The 17,105-nt window shown below is 38.7% G+C and overlaps 1 protein-coding gene across 1 annotated transcript in view; it reads right to left on the bottom strand.

The window, feature by feature from the left end:
• Positions 1-370: 370 nt before the first annotated feature.
• LOC122816237 (embryonic polyadenylate-binding protein-like) overlaps positions 371-17,105 on the bottom strand; it is a 457,099-nt gene continuing 440,364 nt past the window's right edge. The window contains exon 10 of the mRNA XM_044088980.1: positions 371-523. Coding sequence (XP_043944915.1) covers positions 371-523 — 153 coding nt within the window. The remainder of the gene's footprint in view (positions 524-17,105) is intronic.

Genomic DNA, 17,105 nt, shown 5'->3' with positions numbered 1-17,105 from the left:
CTGTAGTTGGGGCTTTTCTCCCTTTTGACACTGGAGCTGGCATACCCAAAAGTATAAATGACAAAGATCTGCTATTCAGCTCCTACTCACCCCCACTATTAGGATTACATGGTGCAGTGAATAACCATGTAGTTAAATAAATCTTTTTCAGACAGGAAATCCCCCAAGTGGAAGAGGCATAAATTTGTTAATTCTAACTAGCTAATCTGTCTTGGCTCTTTCACACCGGCGATAGAACACTACTTAAGTGATACCGATTTCCTTTCCCAGTCACAAAGGACGTATCATATTTGAAGAACAAGTGATCCTTAACCAACTTTTTAAGCCATCCAAAAAGAGAAAAAAACAATTTTAATAAAAGGAAAGCAATTCATTGATGTTTTATGGTCAAATTCTGCTTTCTACAGTAACTGAAGAGAAGCTTACTTGGAGGCCTTGCAGGAGGCGGGTGTGATGTCCATCGAGGTGTGGGGCGTATCGGTGCAACAGGACTGGAACTGTAAAATGCAGCTCGACTTGGAGGCTAGTTAAACACAAAACAGCTTTCTTTCATCACTGCATAACAGTAAAGCTATTTTAAAAATAGTAGACATGTAATTTGACTTATATTTTATACAATTTTAATCAGGCCAAGACACACAGGGTAGTGTGTTCTCATGTTACAAAAATGATTGTCAAAACAAGTACAAGTTGCATCCTGTCCAAAAACAATGCATGTTTGCATGTGCACACATTTGATTTCAAGTCAGTGTTTAGTACTACATCAATATTTATGACTATTAATTCAGTATTAAACTTGAAACCATTTCCCTAGGTGATCTAAACTATCCAGCTATAAAGACTAGGAAACCTACACAAACAATAGTGCACAGAGATTCCTGGACTTTGTCACTATAGATGCCCTGGAATAATTCATGAGAATACCCACTGGGGGAGCATCCTGGATCTTGTCCTTACAAATATGAGAGCATATTACACAGAACTTGCACATCTTTAGCACATGTTAAGTTTGACCATAAAGCAGTCTCCTTCAAAATAAAATTGAAACCAGAGATCACTTCCACCCAAAGTACCTTTAATAATTTAAGACAAACTATCTACTTCCAAGTAATACATTGGTAAGCTTCACATCCCCCACCAAATCCAATTAACTCCACTGAATATGCAGAAACAAGCAAGCACATTATACCAGCATTTAAACAGCTGCATAGAAGCAGCTGTACCCCGTAGGAACAACTGCAGGACAATCCACAGAAACTCACATGGTATAAACCATATCAACAAGCTTTATAATAAAATGAATTTTGACCAAAAATAAGAGCAATTCACAAAATGTTCTCTCAGAAAAACTCTGGAGCTTGATAAAATCCACCAAAGCCACATTTAAGGCTAAAATAGCTAACCAAGCCAAAGAATCACAAGGCATTTTATCATGTTAGTAATCTCAAAAGCACAATGCAGCAATGCTCTAAGACGATTGTGAAAGATGTTACCTACACTAAGGCTAACGATATAGTGAACCTGCTGCCAATAAAATTTAACTCCCAACTACCAGTCTCTCCTTTCCATTTGTCCATCAAGATGTATCTGAAATTGGCTTGCCTCCAGCTGTCACACAATAACGTCCTAAAAGTGCTATCAAAACCTAAAAATGCTGCATTGATGGGTCATGACAATATTCCTGGATGCATCTTAAATAGCATGAAGCAAGACTTTAGCCACACCTCTAATATTGTTCAATCTCAACCTCCATGCGGGCTTTGTACCAAGCGAGTGGAGAACAGCTATTCATCCCATTACATAACGGAGGACCTTCCACAGGTCAAGACAACTACAGGCCCTTAAGTATGACCAGTCTCATATGCAAAGACGTGGAAAAGACTTATGGAACTAATCATGAAATAGGGAGTCTACAAACACTGGGCCTGTCTCAGTTTGGCTTCATCAGGTGCAGTTAATACTTGCTCAACCTGGTGGATTTTTTGAAGAGGTCACCAAAGCAATGGATGAAGAGAAAATAGGATACACTACATACTTGACCTAGTTAAAGCTTTTGACAATTCCCAACTCAGGCATAGTAGAAAAGTGAAATAAATTGGGAATAAACTCCAATGTCACCCACTGCATTGCCAAATGGCTCAGATAAGATTCAGGAAATCAAAATAGAGAAAGTCATCTCCACCACTCACCAGTGGAGTTCCCCTGGGTTTTGTGCTGGGACCTCTCCTGTTTGGTATTGACTTTTCTGAAGTAAAAGCCATACCAAAGGACTCTAGCTAAGTTTACAGTTGATTGCAAGCTAGGAGCAGTCACTGAATGCCCAAATGACAACCATCCTGAAGCATGGTTTGTACCAAATAACTGCTGCCAAAATCATGGACTGAAACTAAAGGTCAAAAGATGTATTAATGTATCCTTTGGGAAGTCATGTAGCCCAAAGAACTACCACATTTAAAATGCACCCCAAGAGTTGATCCAGTTGTTACGAATTTGGACACTTATGTCGACAGTGACTTAATTTTTAATCAATGTGTCTATTATTGTAAGTCCTATTATACTGTACAGCTTATAAAACAAGGGATCATGTCTGCATCTACGGATGTCATTACCCCCTTTACTCAGTCCTCATTAGGCCAGTCATTGAATATAATGGCATGTACCTGCCCAGACATATGCAACTAGAATGCCCACAGAGAACTTACTAAATACAAGGCCTAAACAAAATTGTCCTACCTGGACTGACTCAAAGCCCTGTTATTATACTTTGCATCCACAGACTGCTAAGAGGTGACCAGTATCTGGCATACAAGGCATCCTCTGACCCAATACTGCTGAATTTACTGCACATCAGTAAGTCAAATGGCATTAGAAATATTCTGTCTAGGGATTGATACTTCATCTGCAACACCAAAAGTATAGTTTTGAGGGACAGGTATCTCTCATAGGATAGCACTGCTTTGGAACAGACTGCCCCATCCACATAAAACATATCTGTCCATATTCAAGAGCAACTTAGATCTATGGATGGGAAACAGAAGATTACGCCAGGACTGCCCCCTGTACTTATGGACAGACAGCTCCTAAATGCTTTATCCTGTATGCATGGGGCCCCTCAATGTATGGTATGATCCCAGTTATTCTCATTAGGTTTAATATATGATCATTGACCATGGGATGGGTAAAGGCCTGTGTCTAACCAACTGAGATAGGTTAGAGCACAAAAAGGGAAATTGGCTAGGCTTGAAATGGCCTTCAAGGGTAGCTAGCCTAGTACTTACCTATGAGCATACATTCAGCGGGATGGGTTTGGAAATAATAGCCAAGGTCTTCACCTGAGACACAAGATGCAGGGTTCGATTCTGACTTTAGGTTACTGCTTAGACCTAAAATGGCCCTTGAGGGCAATTAGCCTAGTATTCTTCTATGAACCAGAGACTGAACACAATTTGCATCAAAACCAAATTGTCTGAAAGCTTTTCTACAGAACTTTACAAGACACAGCATATAATACAATTCCTAGCCCATCATATTTTTACTGCAATGTTAGTTTTGGAGTAAAGGAGATCTAGTTTCTGAGAGCTTATCAAGGAAGGGTTGTAAATTGCCCCATCAAAAAACAAGGTCAGACTGAATTCCCCCATTCTGTGTTCAAACTAATTTCTTTACATATAATCCTACATTTTAATAAAGGGGTTATTTTCTTTACAAAACAAGGATGTTATCTTGAGCGATACACGAGTAGACATCTGTTGCATCAAAAGACCTCCACACTGAGATAGTACAAGAAACACAAGTAAACTGGCCCCATGGGATTAAGCCCAGACCATGACCCATGTGACCAGTATTCAGCTAATAGCACAGATGCTGGAAGATTCATGTAAGGGAAATTGGTTCAAGTGACTTATGCCAGCTCACTCATCCAGAGGTGGAAGGCAGCTAGGCTTGGGAAGGTACAAAAGTGTCATCACAGATTTCTACTAGACAAATTATTAAAGCCACCACTGGAACTAGCACTGCTGTTCTCCTTTTGGGGTGATTTGACAGTATTTTACAAATACAGTTAGCAGTCTAAATTGGAAGCGATTTACTTGGCCCCTGCAAACCACTCACTGCATTATCAAAAATACATTTTGAAATAATTTTTCTTCAGGCATAATAAACTGGATTATGAAACATTTAAGTTTTAAATGAAAACTTTACATTTTTGTAGCAGCAGGGAGCAAAAATTACTTCTTTCTTGTAGTGACAGGGAACAATTGTTGAGACGTTTAACTGATCATCAAAAATAGTTATAAATACATAAACTTGTGGATGCATTATATATACATATTATATATGTATATTACACACACATCTATATATGTTAATGTATGTATACGTTACATCAATGAACTTTGATGGACAGAAGATACAAAGATCACTGGTGATCACTATAAAATCAAATAAAAAAACAAGATCCAACTGAAGTGACTACAAATCTAAACAAATGCATTACATGTGTGATGACATAAAAACTGAAACTTGGCTTATGTGTGGGACTTCACCCTCCACCCCTACACTCCCAGAAAAGTGCAGTTGCGCAAGTAAACTAGTTCCAGTTTACTGTGTAATTTAATTTAATCCTGACTTGTGCTCAGGACTAACTTTAACCTGTGGAACTTGTTTAACTTGCTTACTTATGTAATCTCTGTAAATAATCTGTTTGTAATATGTAATGCTGGTATTATGTAATGCTGTATCTGCTTACCCTTGGAGCTTTTCTCCCCAGGCCTCCGCTGAAAATGGACATGCATCCAGTCGGACTATCCCGGTCAACAAATGTAAAATAAAATAAATAAAAATAAAATTACCATAATAGTAGATGTCTGAATGATTACTGCTAAAGTAGCCTAAAGATGTATGGTGTTTATCCTGCATGGGATATAACAACCAGCCAGCTTACAAAGGTTCAGGGCACCTTCCATTCATCCAAACCATTAACTTGAGCTGACCAAGTCAGATTTGGGTGCCAAGCCCTTCATAGCTTTCATGCCATCTGAAAGAGGCTTAGCCCTGACAGGACGTTGCTATGAATAACAAAAATCAAAATGTCTACACCCTGGCACAAAGCACACACTAAAAACAAGTTTGATGGTGGGAATGGTTACTGCAGCAGTATTCATTAGATCATCCACTGCTATGGTGAGTTTATGCAACTGTACTAAGTTCTTCAAATTGATCACTGCTGCAGTAAGTCAAAAAATGTGAACACAAGACCAAGAATCACCAAAATCCACGGCCACAGTACCCAAATCTCCAAAAAAATGTGGTTAGAAGCAGTAGGTTAAGAACAGCACATTTATTGGTACGTAATCTGAATCACACCAAACAGCAGCAAACAATAACCTAAGCGCTTTCGCTCGGTTATTACCGAGCTTCTTCAAGGTTAAAAATCTGTTGTGTAGTCAGCCATGTTAAATACTAAATGCAACTTCACATGACATACCCCCCCCCATATGAATCATCCCTAATCAGTTTCTTAAAAATACAGTGTGTATAAACTTTCCTTAAATATTAAATATACGTTCCAATCCAAAAATCAAACTCAACTTTAAATCCAGTAATGCCAAAAATGAAAATATATAATATATTACAACACATGTAAAAACACAAAAAATAATAAAATAAATGGTAATGAAATAAATAAACATGACAATAATAAATGTTAAACTAAACCATGAAAGTAAATAAATGTATGTAACATATGGAGTATCGGAAACTGTTTTGGCAGCTTAGACTGGACGCAATTAGACCACCGGGCATGAATGACGCCTTGAATATAAACAGTGTGCTCAAATTAAGAAGGGCACGATTATAATAGGGGTTCTTGTAGACTGCTTAAATTTCCCCATTAAACATACTGGTATTGGATGTACTTGCAGTTCAGCCTAACGCCTTAGTTTGGTTACCATGTGCTGTATTGGTAATGAAGATGTTACATAAATTTATTTACTTTCATGGTTTAGTTTAACATTTATTATTGTCATGTTTATTTATTTCATTACCATTTATTTTATTATTTTTTTGTGTTTTTACATGTGTTGTAATATATATTTTCATTTTTGGCATTACTGGATTTAAAGTTGAGTTTGATTTTTGGATTGGAACATACATTTAATATAAGGAAAGTTTATACACACTATTTTTAAGAAACTGATTGGGGATGATTCATATGGGGGGGTATGTCATGTGATGTTGCATTTAGTATTTAACATGGCTGACTACACAACAGATTTTTAACCTTGAAGTAGCTCGGTAATAACCGAGCGAAAGCGCTTGGGTTATTGTTTGCTGCTGTTTGGTGTGATTCAATTCACTGCTGCAGAAGCCAAAGCTGCATCACTTAGAACAGGGAGGTGGAAGGAGAAGAGAAAAAAAGAGCCCCTGGAGAATGGTCCTAATAAAGCCTGACCTACATCTGGAGCAGGAATCGAGTTTATACTACTTTGTAGAAGTACATACAGAGGACCAAGTTGCTTCTTCTTGAATACTTCGATTACAACCCTTCCCCAAATGGTTTGCTCCATCTGGTGGCAAATCACTGGCCTGGGTTAAATGATATGCTATATATAGCATGCATTTTAAAGCTAAAATCACAGCAAAGATGAATTATATTATTTTTGGCATGTTTTTGATCCAACTTGCAAATACTGTAGTTCAAGCAAAGCTTTCTCTCCCTGATTGGTGCATTTGATGGATGTGAGGATCACGTAATTTAGAACATGGCTTTAAAACACAGTTTTGTGAAAGAAAAAATGTCCAAAGAAGTTATCACTGATGGAAAACGAAAGCGCTTGCATTACATTGATTTTGACGTGTTTGGCTTAACACAGATTTTAAATAATTTTCATTAAAACGTTATTTGGTATCCTTCAGTTATGCAGCTTTTGGTGGTGGTGGTTGTTTAACGAACCCTTCCCAAAAAGCCAATGATAAAAGCCTCGACCCTGCCTGAAATAGTTTTGTTGTGGTGAGAACAAAAAAGGGTAGTAGGCTGAGACTACCCTTTGGAACTAGTCTGCTTTGGGACATGCTTCCCTTCTTACCATCACAAGAGATAATGTGATAGGAAGGTAGGACAGATTTTTTTTGTCAATATAGTACCAGAGTTGTCTGCTGGCATCCAAGATATGAAGTATACTTTCTCGGTTATTTCTGATTTCAGGGAAGAAGAGAAGGGGGTGGATAGCTTGGCTTAAAGGAAACTGATATCACTTTAGTATTAAAGTATTAGTTCTCAAAGAAACCCAGTCTCTGTGGAAAATGAGATGAGGCTGACCCACTGTAAGTGTGCGCAACTCAGATACCATTATTGCAAAGGCCAGAGCAAAAAGTAAAACTGTTTTTCATGTTAAGAACCTCAAGTCAGCCAGATGACATGGCTCAAATGGAGCAAGTATTAGCTTTTCTAACAAAAGAAAAATTCCAAAGAGGCACCACCAGTTTTCTTGCATCTCTCTTAGAAAATACTCATTTCAAAAACATTTTGAAATCTGAATGCATTGGAAGCAGGGGATCCATGGGCAGACATGCTGAAGAGACAAAAAAGATGAACCTTGGTGAAGCAAGACAGGCCATAGGAAAGCAACTTGCACAAATATTGTAAAACCAATACACACACTAAACTTGAATGGGTGCTGGTTATGTTGTTGGCACCAACTAGAAAACCTCTTCCATCTGCATAATACACAAATTTCTATTAGCAGGCCTTCTTGCTTCCATTAGTACTTGCTACATGTCCTCAGTAAACAGGTGCCTAAAAATTAAGACCTCTATCATCCAGGAAGTCAGCTGAAGTTGTTTGGAGTAAGGATGCATCAGTCACCCCAGTTTTTGTGCAAGAAGATCTAGTCCATGAGGAAGCCTGTGGTAACTGCCCGTGACAACATCCAGCTGTGGAAAAAAGTGTGAGCGAGACAAACTACCATCAGGAGACAAGGCAAGGTCAGCTACAGACATTTCAGAATAGAAATGCAAGAAAACTGTGCATACAAAAAATAGGGAGGGGATGGTGGGAGGGTAGTTGAAAGACAGACAGATTATGGTGAGTACATAACTTTTTTATCTGATATGATCTTTCATCTATCCCTCAACATACGAGACAGCCCCCAGCTACTTTCTTTTCTTGGGAGGCCTTACAGAAGGATATTCTGCAGCAACACGAACACTACAGAAGGCTGCTGTACATGAAGCCATCTGGTGACATGAGCCTCTGGACGAATTTGCAATCTTTCTTGATAAAGAAAATGCACTGTGAACCAGCATGAGAGGGTGACTTTGGATTAACTGAAAGGTTTTGTATGGTCTAAATAAAAATGTAACTGATGAATACACAGAAACTGTAGAGTGTATTTGCTCTTGTTCAAAAGACTTTGGAAGACCACTGGAAGATTTATGGACTTGATTAATGGAGGATTCAGAAGACACCTTAGGAAGATAAGAGGGGGTTAGGTTTCAGTGATATTGTGTCCTTGTGATAGCCACCAAATTTGAGTCCTTCATAACTTCAGTATGAACCTAGCAGCAGGTTTGAATGGGGACCCAGTCAAAGCCTATATATACTACTAATATCCCATGGAAGGACTGGAATCTCTAAGGGGAGTATGTAATAGAAAGACATCTTAAAAGGAAAGCCTTGGATAATCAGAGATGCAACAAGTATATGATTTTCACCCATACAGAATGGGGATACTGCAACTAATTGTACCTTGATTGTGGAATAGCTACCTCCACACTGTAAAAGGTGAGGGAGAAAGTCCAAAATTGCTGGAACAGGGGCTAAGAAAGGGTCAATATTTTTACCTCTCACCCAAAGAGAAAACAGTTTCTATTTTCTCATGCAAAAACTTTCCTGGTAGAGGGTTTTTGTGAAGACAAAATGTGGACAACTGAAGATGAAAATCTGGACTGCTGAACCAACACTGGAATTGGAGAAAACGTATGCAGTCAGTTTTAGGGACTGAAGGTTCAGGTGAGGCAACTGACTGTTGAGACAGAAGATCTGGGTCCAAGAACAACACCCAGGGGAACGAACTAGATGAAGCCAGATGAAAGGGAGCCAGACTTGTACAGACCAATAAAGGGCAACAAGGACGACTGTGGCCTTCATTGCAGATGTTTTCTGAAGAAACTTTGGAAACAGGGACATCGGGGAAAGGCATAACGGAGTCCCAAGGACTAGGGTTCATAGGTGCTTACTAGGCTAACAACCACAAGGGCCTTTTTAAACCTAGCTATGCATCCCAAATCTGACAAGTTCTGATACCCTTAAGTGTAAGCATGGGCCAGGGAGATGAACCATTTACAGGTTACTTGTTTGCATTAGAGACAGGTGCCAAAAACCAGGGATGAATTTCTGGTTTCCCATCCAAACTGTCCAAACTACACTTGAATTGGGTTATGCAGGAACTCTGCTTCACATGGATGGGGAGCCTGTTCCATAGATGGGATACTCTCTGGGATACAAAAACACAGTTGGCCAGCAGAAATCAAGGCCAGTAACACAAAAACATTAGTGGATGAAAAGACTTTATTAAACAGACAGGTTTTGGCAATAAGCTGCCTTCTTCAGTGTTGAATAAACGGTCATAACAATTAGTACAACATGCTAATTTATATATACCCTCAACCAATGAAACCACTGGTATACTCCTGCCAGTCATGAATAAAACATGAACCGGCAAACAGAAAAACTTAAATACGAGACCAAGGCAAAAAAGTGGTAAAAAGAAACCATAATAATGTATATATCCATGAATATCACTGTAATGACTAAATAATATTCCACATAACAGTTAATAAAAGTATTTTGTTATACGCAACTACACCATAGACATGAATAAATTCATTATGTATATAACCACTATATGTTAACAACAACTATATAAGCAAAATAAGCCTATATACTATAAATAAGGTGGAATCCAACATGAATATACAGGTAACATAATGAATCAACAATTTAAAAAAATAATAATTTACAAGTAGTAAATGATAATGTCTGAAACCAAATAAAATTAAGAATCCAGTCATGGAAAAAACATATACATAAAGCCTGTAAATGTAATACCAATGGTGAGCTGCAAGTAACCCAATCAAGATGAGAATGCCCCATTCTTCATAAAAATTGTGGTTATAAATGGTCATTTAGTCCTGGTGAAAATAATGCACCTAGAGTGATAATCCAGTATTTTTCCTTATGGTTTAGAATACTGTGCCATCCTTGAGGATTAGTTCTATCACCGATAATTCGGTCAATGACCATGAACATAAACTGGGCTTGCTGATGTTGCAATACATGACTATAGAGAGCGTTTGTTTCCCTCTTGTTCTTGATGTCGCTTCGATGTTCATTGATACGAGTCCTGAGTGGTCTCGAAGTCTGACCTACATAAAAAGCCGAACATCGGCAAGTGGCCAGATAGACCACCCAGTCACTACTACAATTACCAAAAATTTTACAATCAAATACTTTGCTAGTATTGCGACTAGAGAACTGCTTGGATTTGCTGACCTGTTTACAAGAGCTGCAATGACCACATGGGAAAGTACCCAATAATTCATGCCCAGATATCGTAAGCTGTTTCTATATGGCTCCCCCACTACCAATATGTTTGAAGTGCGAAAACATGGAACCCAAAGTTTTTCCTTTCCTATATGAAAACCGGCATTCCTGCCCCAAAATTGTTCTAAGCTGTTCATTGGCCAATAAGATGTTCCAATGTCTATTCATGATATCCCTGATAACACTACAATTTCTACCATAGGATGCAACAAACCTAATGGTAGTATCGGGGGAATACCCAGATTGTGTCTTATATTCGAGCAATGTGTCCCTGTCCATTTCAGCTGAACGAACCCATGCCCTGGAAATGTCTTGATATTTGTACCCCCTATTAGCAAATCTACAACATAAATCATGACTAGCTCTAACATAGTCCAGTTGTGTAGAACTGAGGCATTTCATATGCATGAATTGTGATACCGGAATGTTTCTGATGGTATGGCGTGGATGCATACTAGATGCATGTAATACTGTATTATATTTGGGGTATTTGCAAAATACTCTAGTAGTCAAAGTATGGTCTTGATTTCTACAGATTGTAACATCCAGGAAGTTGATAATATCCGAATCATATGTCACTGTAAATTCAATTCCCCAGATGTTGCCATTCAAATAGTCAAATTCTTGCAAATACCCCGCATCCGCACGTCAAACCAACCAACAATCGTCTAGGTATCTACGCCATATATCCATTTCTACCAAAAAGATGTGGATGGGTCGTAGATCATGCATTCCTCAAAGAATGCCATAAATAAATCGGCGTATATGGGAGCAAAAGATGCTCCCATAGCTGTGCCTTGCAGCTGCCAGTAACATTGTCCCTGAAAGTAAAATACATTTTTATTAAGTACATGTTCCGACATGCAAATTAGTAGAGTGTTAAATCCAGATGAATACAACCCAGCTCTGTCCAACCAGTATTGTAATGCTTGTAATCCAGCCCAGTGTGGAATGCTGGTATACAAAGCTTTAACATCTAATGAACACATGATCCACCCAGGCTCCAATTGTGTATCCTCGATGATTTTCAAGAATTGTGTTGTATCCTGCAGTCTGGCCCGAACAAATCCCAAAAGAGGTTTTAAATATTGTGTAAAAAATGCAGACAGAGGTTCAGTTAAAGATCCAATGCCTGAAACTATTGGTCTTCCTGGAGGATTAGTAAGGGATTTGTGAATTTTAGGTAGTAAATATAAGATTTGAAAATCCAAAAAGGTGTAGAAATCCAGGAAAGTTTGTTGGCTCACCACAAATTTATTATATAAAGTTCCAAAACGCACATAAAGCAAACTGGCACAGATAAAAAAACACTCCACATTCACTATTAACGCAATTCTCCCAATACGTTTTCGTCATATAACTGACTTCATCAGATCAACACTCTAACCCCAACCTTTCTTTATATATATATATATATATATATATATACACACACACTAATTGATCAAATAAATCAATTAATAAATTGTCAATCAATAGAATTAAAATTTAAAACATTTAAACCATTTTAAATAAAAATAAATTCTGTTAAAAACTTCTTGTTAAAAACACATTAATTTCCCTACTTTCAATTAGGTTAACATTAAACAATTATTGTACATTTGCATTGAAATTAATTATAGAATAGTAATGAACATGTAAAATATAAACATTTTATTAATTCTAAAAGAATATGAAAAAGAACTATGCCCTCTAGTGGCAAATTGTTAAAATTACATACAATTGAACAGTTCTTCAAAATTAGTCTGTCTCTCACCTTAAAAAATCTCTTAAATGTTATATAAAATTATGTGAAAACTGTTATAATTCAGAAAGTTTACTTCCTTTGCTCACACCAGGTATATGGAAGACCAAGAAAAGAGAGCAATATACAAATGTCTAATTAAAAATTAATAACATACTTAAATCTATTCATAATTTTGCTGCTCTTAATTTCAAAATGGGGGCTATACTAATATATTCATTTAGGCCTGGGGTTTTGTTTGCTTCTAGTGACATTTGCCACCACAATTCACGGTATTCTAACCTTTCTTCCCAGGGCCCTCCTCTTATGTCTTTTTCTGTGTGCTCTAAAACCGTAAAACTGAAACTAACTTTCTCACACATTCTACTGTGCTTGTATAGAGCATTCGTTTCTTAACAATTTTTTATGTCATTTAAATGCTCAAATATTCTTCTCTTTAATTTCCTCTCAGTTTTACCTATATAGAAGGATTGACATGCATTACACATGCTAATGTAAACTAAACCTGTGGAATCACAATTATAGAAATACTTGTCATTGGTTATGGTCTTATTTCTACTATTGATGTAAATGTTATTGGTGTTAGAGATATTTACACATTGAGCACACCTACCACACTTGTAGGTTCCCTTTCTCCTTCTATCCTGTGGTGCCACAGTGTATTTATTTTCCAATAGATTTTTTATAGTTAAGGAATTTTTAAACACTACCTTGGGTATTTTATTGATTCCTAGGTCTAGTTCTGTTAGTTCCATAAACCTATCCCATTCCTTATTGAAAATCCTTCTTATTTTGTTATTAAATGTATTATATTCTAAAATTAAAGCTAAGTCAATGTTTTCTTGTTGATTTACTTTACTTGGTTCATTTAAATTATCTATTCCTTTCTCTTTTTTAATAATGGGTGCAAATCTGCATTCTCTTCCTAAGGAAACCTCTTTTCTTATTTCCTTAATCAGTTTACTTGGATAGCCCCTTTCTTGGAACATACTCTCCAATAAATCACATTCTAAGAGGAAGTCCTGATTCTTACTTGTCATTTTACTTCCTCTTACAAACTGCCCTTTTATTATATTCTTCTTTACATGTATAGGGTGGGCACTGTCGAAATGGAGAAAGGAATTACAATATGTGGCTTTTCTGTATATTTTGGTTTCTAAATGTCCATGTTCCTTATATATTTCTAAGTCCAGATATTGCACCGAGTTATATGTTACTTTCCAAGTAAATTTTAAAAAACTACTAGTATTATTCAAATATACTAAAAACTCCTGGAGTTTGTCTTCTCCCCCATTCCAAAAAATAATAATGTCATCCAAAAACCTACGGTAGACTGACATGAAGGGTTTATATTTACTTTCCAACACAAATTTTTCCTCCCATTTTGATAAAACCAAGTTAGCATATGTGGGGGCGCATGCCGCGCCCATTGCCACTCCTTGGATCTGTCTAAAAAATTCCCCATTAAAAAATAGAAAATTGTTGTACAAAATCAATTCCATTAACCATTTACTTACTATCTTGTCATTATGGGTTATATTCATGTTTTCAAAAATTACTTCCTCAAACATCTCTAGGCCTTCCTCATGGGGTATAGATGGAAAAAGGTCTATTACGTCTATAGTAACAAATATGAGCCCCTCAATTTCAATCGTGTCTCCCATGGTGTATAATAGGTCCCATGAGGTCCGTTTCCCTTACTGTGATGATGTACCAAATTGCCATGTCTGTCTGAATAGCTATCACATCCAAAGAAGGCATGTCCTGAAAGGCCTGCAATGCTAGGATGCTTGCGCTGACTCCCATTATACTGAAGTGAAGACTTAACTCTGTTTGGCACCATAGGCCTTGGACTGTCTACCAGATAACCCCCCCCCCCAAGCTGGGAAGCATCAATGATTACTGTGACTTGTGGGGGGAAGAAGAATAAATGCATATCCCCAAAGAATATATGGTGATTCTGGCCACCATTTTATGCGAGTTCTACAAATGTTAATTAGAATCACTAGAAAAAGACAAGGGTCATTTCCTGACTGACTACGTCCAATGAAAAGCCAGAGTTGACCAAAGAACTGCTTGTAAAATCTGGTTAGTGGCACCAATTTGATGGAGGCTGCCACGGAGCCTAGAAGGCAAAGTCTGGCTGGTGGCTCCTGGTGAGATGAATTCTTGGGCTTGTTGGTGAAGGGATGCAATTCTTGTTTGAGGAAGTTTTGTTATCTAAAGTCTTGCATCCAAAAGTCCTCCAATAAACTCTAGGGACTGCACTGCTTGCCATTCAGATTTAGTAGATTCACTGCAATCCCCACGTCTATGTACAGTTGGTGCATGGAGTCCCTGGAAAGAATGAGTAGATTTCTTGTAGGGGCAGTAAAGAGCCAGTAATCCAAATACAGGAATACCCAAAAACCTTGCTCCTGTGGACAAGTTACCACTATTGCCATACAGATGATGAACACCCAGGGGGCTGTAGTAAGACCAAAAGGCAGAGCTCTGTACTGGTAATGACTGGCTCCCAGCCAGAAGTGAAGGTACTTCCTGGAGCATCTTGTCCATCTGTGTGGTTGTACAAATCCTGAAGACCTATCTAGCACATCTAGTTCATCATAAAAAGAATGGACTCAACAGTGAGCATCCAGAATTTAGTTTGCTTTATGAACTTATACAAGCAACTCAGGACCAAAACTAGCCTTGGATCCCTGTTACATGGGACTAAGAAACATTGGCTAAATTCCAGATTCTCTCTGGTCTGGAGGGACCTCTTGTATGACAATATCTTAGAAGCTTCTTCCCTTTGTGAGGGTGTTAAATCAGGAATTCGTTTGGCGCACAAAGGAGGCTGCGGAAGGGAATGAAATAGACATGGTTATGATCCTCTGCATCCATTTGTTTTGCAGGATGGACATTCAAATTACTGGGTGTAGAGATAAGCACTCCCCAACTCCATTAACAGTGCGACAGTCTGGCAATCATTGAAGAGCACAGGAAAGGCTTCTCTGAAAAAGAACCCCTGAAGCCTTGGTTCTGGAGTCCACTTGTGTCCCTTGGGTGACGTCCATAAGAGTTTATCCCTCTGCCTCGGGGGTCTCTCTGGCTCCAGAACTGTCAGATGCAAAGCCTTGGAGATTTACAAAACTAAATTCTCTTTCCTCCCTTCTAGCTTTTGGTGGAGACGATTTGAAGGGTAGAGAATTTGATCCCAACAGCAGATTGGAATTTACAATACTTCTAAAGTCTTCTGATTGTTTGGGAAATGGACATCTTGAAATGTTTCACTAAATCACACAACCACATCTAGGTGTGCCTTCTTATAGAAATACCTGTGCCAGCTGCTCTTGATACATCCTCTGGGGCGTTGGAGATGAGGTGCATACAGGTAATGGAGGGCAGCTGTTGGGTGGCCTACTATGAATCCATGGATTTTCTTTTAATCAGCAGACAAGGTCCCCAGTACAGAATCTGATTACCTTTAGCAAATCCCTCTGGACACAAGTGATGTGTACCAAATATTAAGCACTCTCACTGTAAAAAAAAGTATACGAGGCATAGACAGCCTTCCCAAATCCACCCACCACACGCGATTCCCTATTTGGTGGATGGACACAAACTTTCTTCTGCAAGCTCTTTCTTAGAGGCTGTTGCCACTACCACAGAAACTACCCCGGGACCCTTACTGCAATGGGGACAGTCTTTGGATCAATCAAAAACATATCAGAATTTTTGGGAATAGGCACAGCCATGTTTGGTTCCTTCCATGCCCATGAGTAGGTCAGGTCTACCATCCTCTTGGCAGACAGAACCACCCAAGTAGTAGATGGGTCTGAACCAAAGACAAGAAAAATGGATTCCCTCTGGAGAAAACACCTAGGAGGACCCACCACCTTTCAGATTGAAGTTTGAGAATCTCTCCTAAATGAAACACTCTCGGGGGGGGGGGGGTTATCTGCGAGAACCTGCTCCCTCTCCAATATCAGTGTTAATGGTGTGACATTCCTCAGGGCAATGCAAGTGATTCCTCTTACACTCGTGCTTCCTGAGAACCTCCTCTGTGGGTTGTTCAGGAGAGGACTGATACAGTCTTCTCATGGAAGAACAGACTCAAGGCTCCTGGAAATTGGCTATCTTGATGGGACAAAGAGCAGGCTGTAGACCTAGGGGAAATCCTATGAGGAGGATTGGATTTAGTTCCAAATGGGTAGACCTCTGTCTAGGTTGATAAAGCACTCTCGAAAGCCTCAAGCACCAAGCTTGGCATGGATTGGTGGGGGGGGGGCATCGCTGACAGAGCGGAAAGTCCTGAAAATAGCATACTCACAGAAGCCATGTGGCTGGAATCCAAGGCAGTTGCAGTAGCCAAACTATCAAGTGCAATTTTCCCTATAGAAATTAAAGATTGAAAGACATCATACCATGTCAGAACTCAGTTCAAAGACTGACAGTGCTGGATCACACTTCAGAGAGCTCAATGGAGTCAAAGAGGTATAGAGCCTTGGCTCCGATACTGATTTGCTCAGGACAAGAGCTGGATTCACTGGCTCTGATCAAAGAGATTGGATTAGTGAAAGAACGATCAAGTGAGGGGAAGAATTGGTTCTTCTTGATTAGACAGTGGTCAGAGTCAGGACTACAACAAACTGCACTTGGGTCCAAAGGAACAGTTTCGGTGAGGCTCAGAGAAGACATAGCTGATCTCGGAGCAGAAAGGGAGGAAGAATGCCTGGAAGGAGAGTGGAGTCGGTCCTGCAAGACTGGAGCAGA

This window comes from Protopterus annectens, chromosome 12.part0 (assembly GCF_019279795.1).
Source record: "Protopterus annectens isolate FY-2018-M chromosome 12.part0, PAN1.0, whole genome shotgun sequence".
Taxonomy (NCBI): Eukaryota; Metazoa; Chordata; order Ceratodontiformes; family Protopteridae; genus Protopterus; species Protopterus annectens.
The sequence above is the reverse complement of the archived record's forward strand: the minus strand, read 5'-3'. Positions and strand labels throughout refer to the sequence as shown.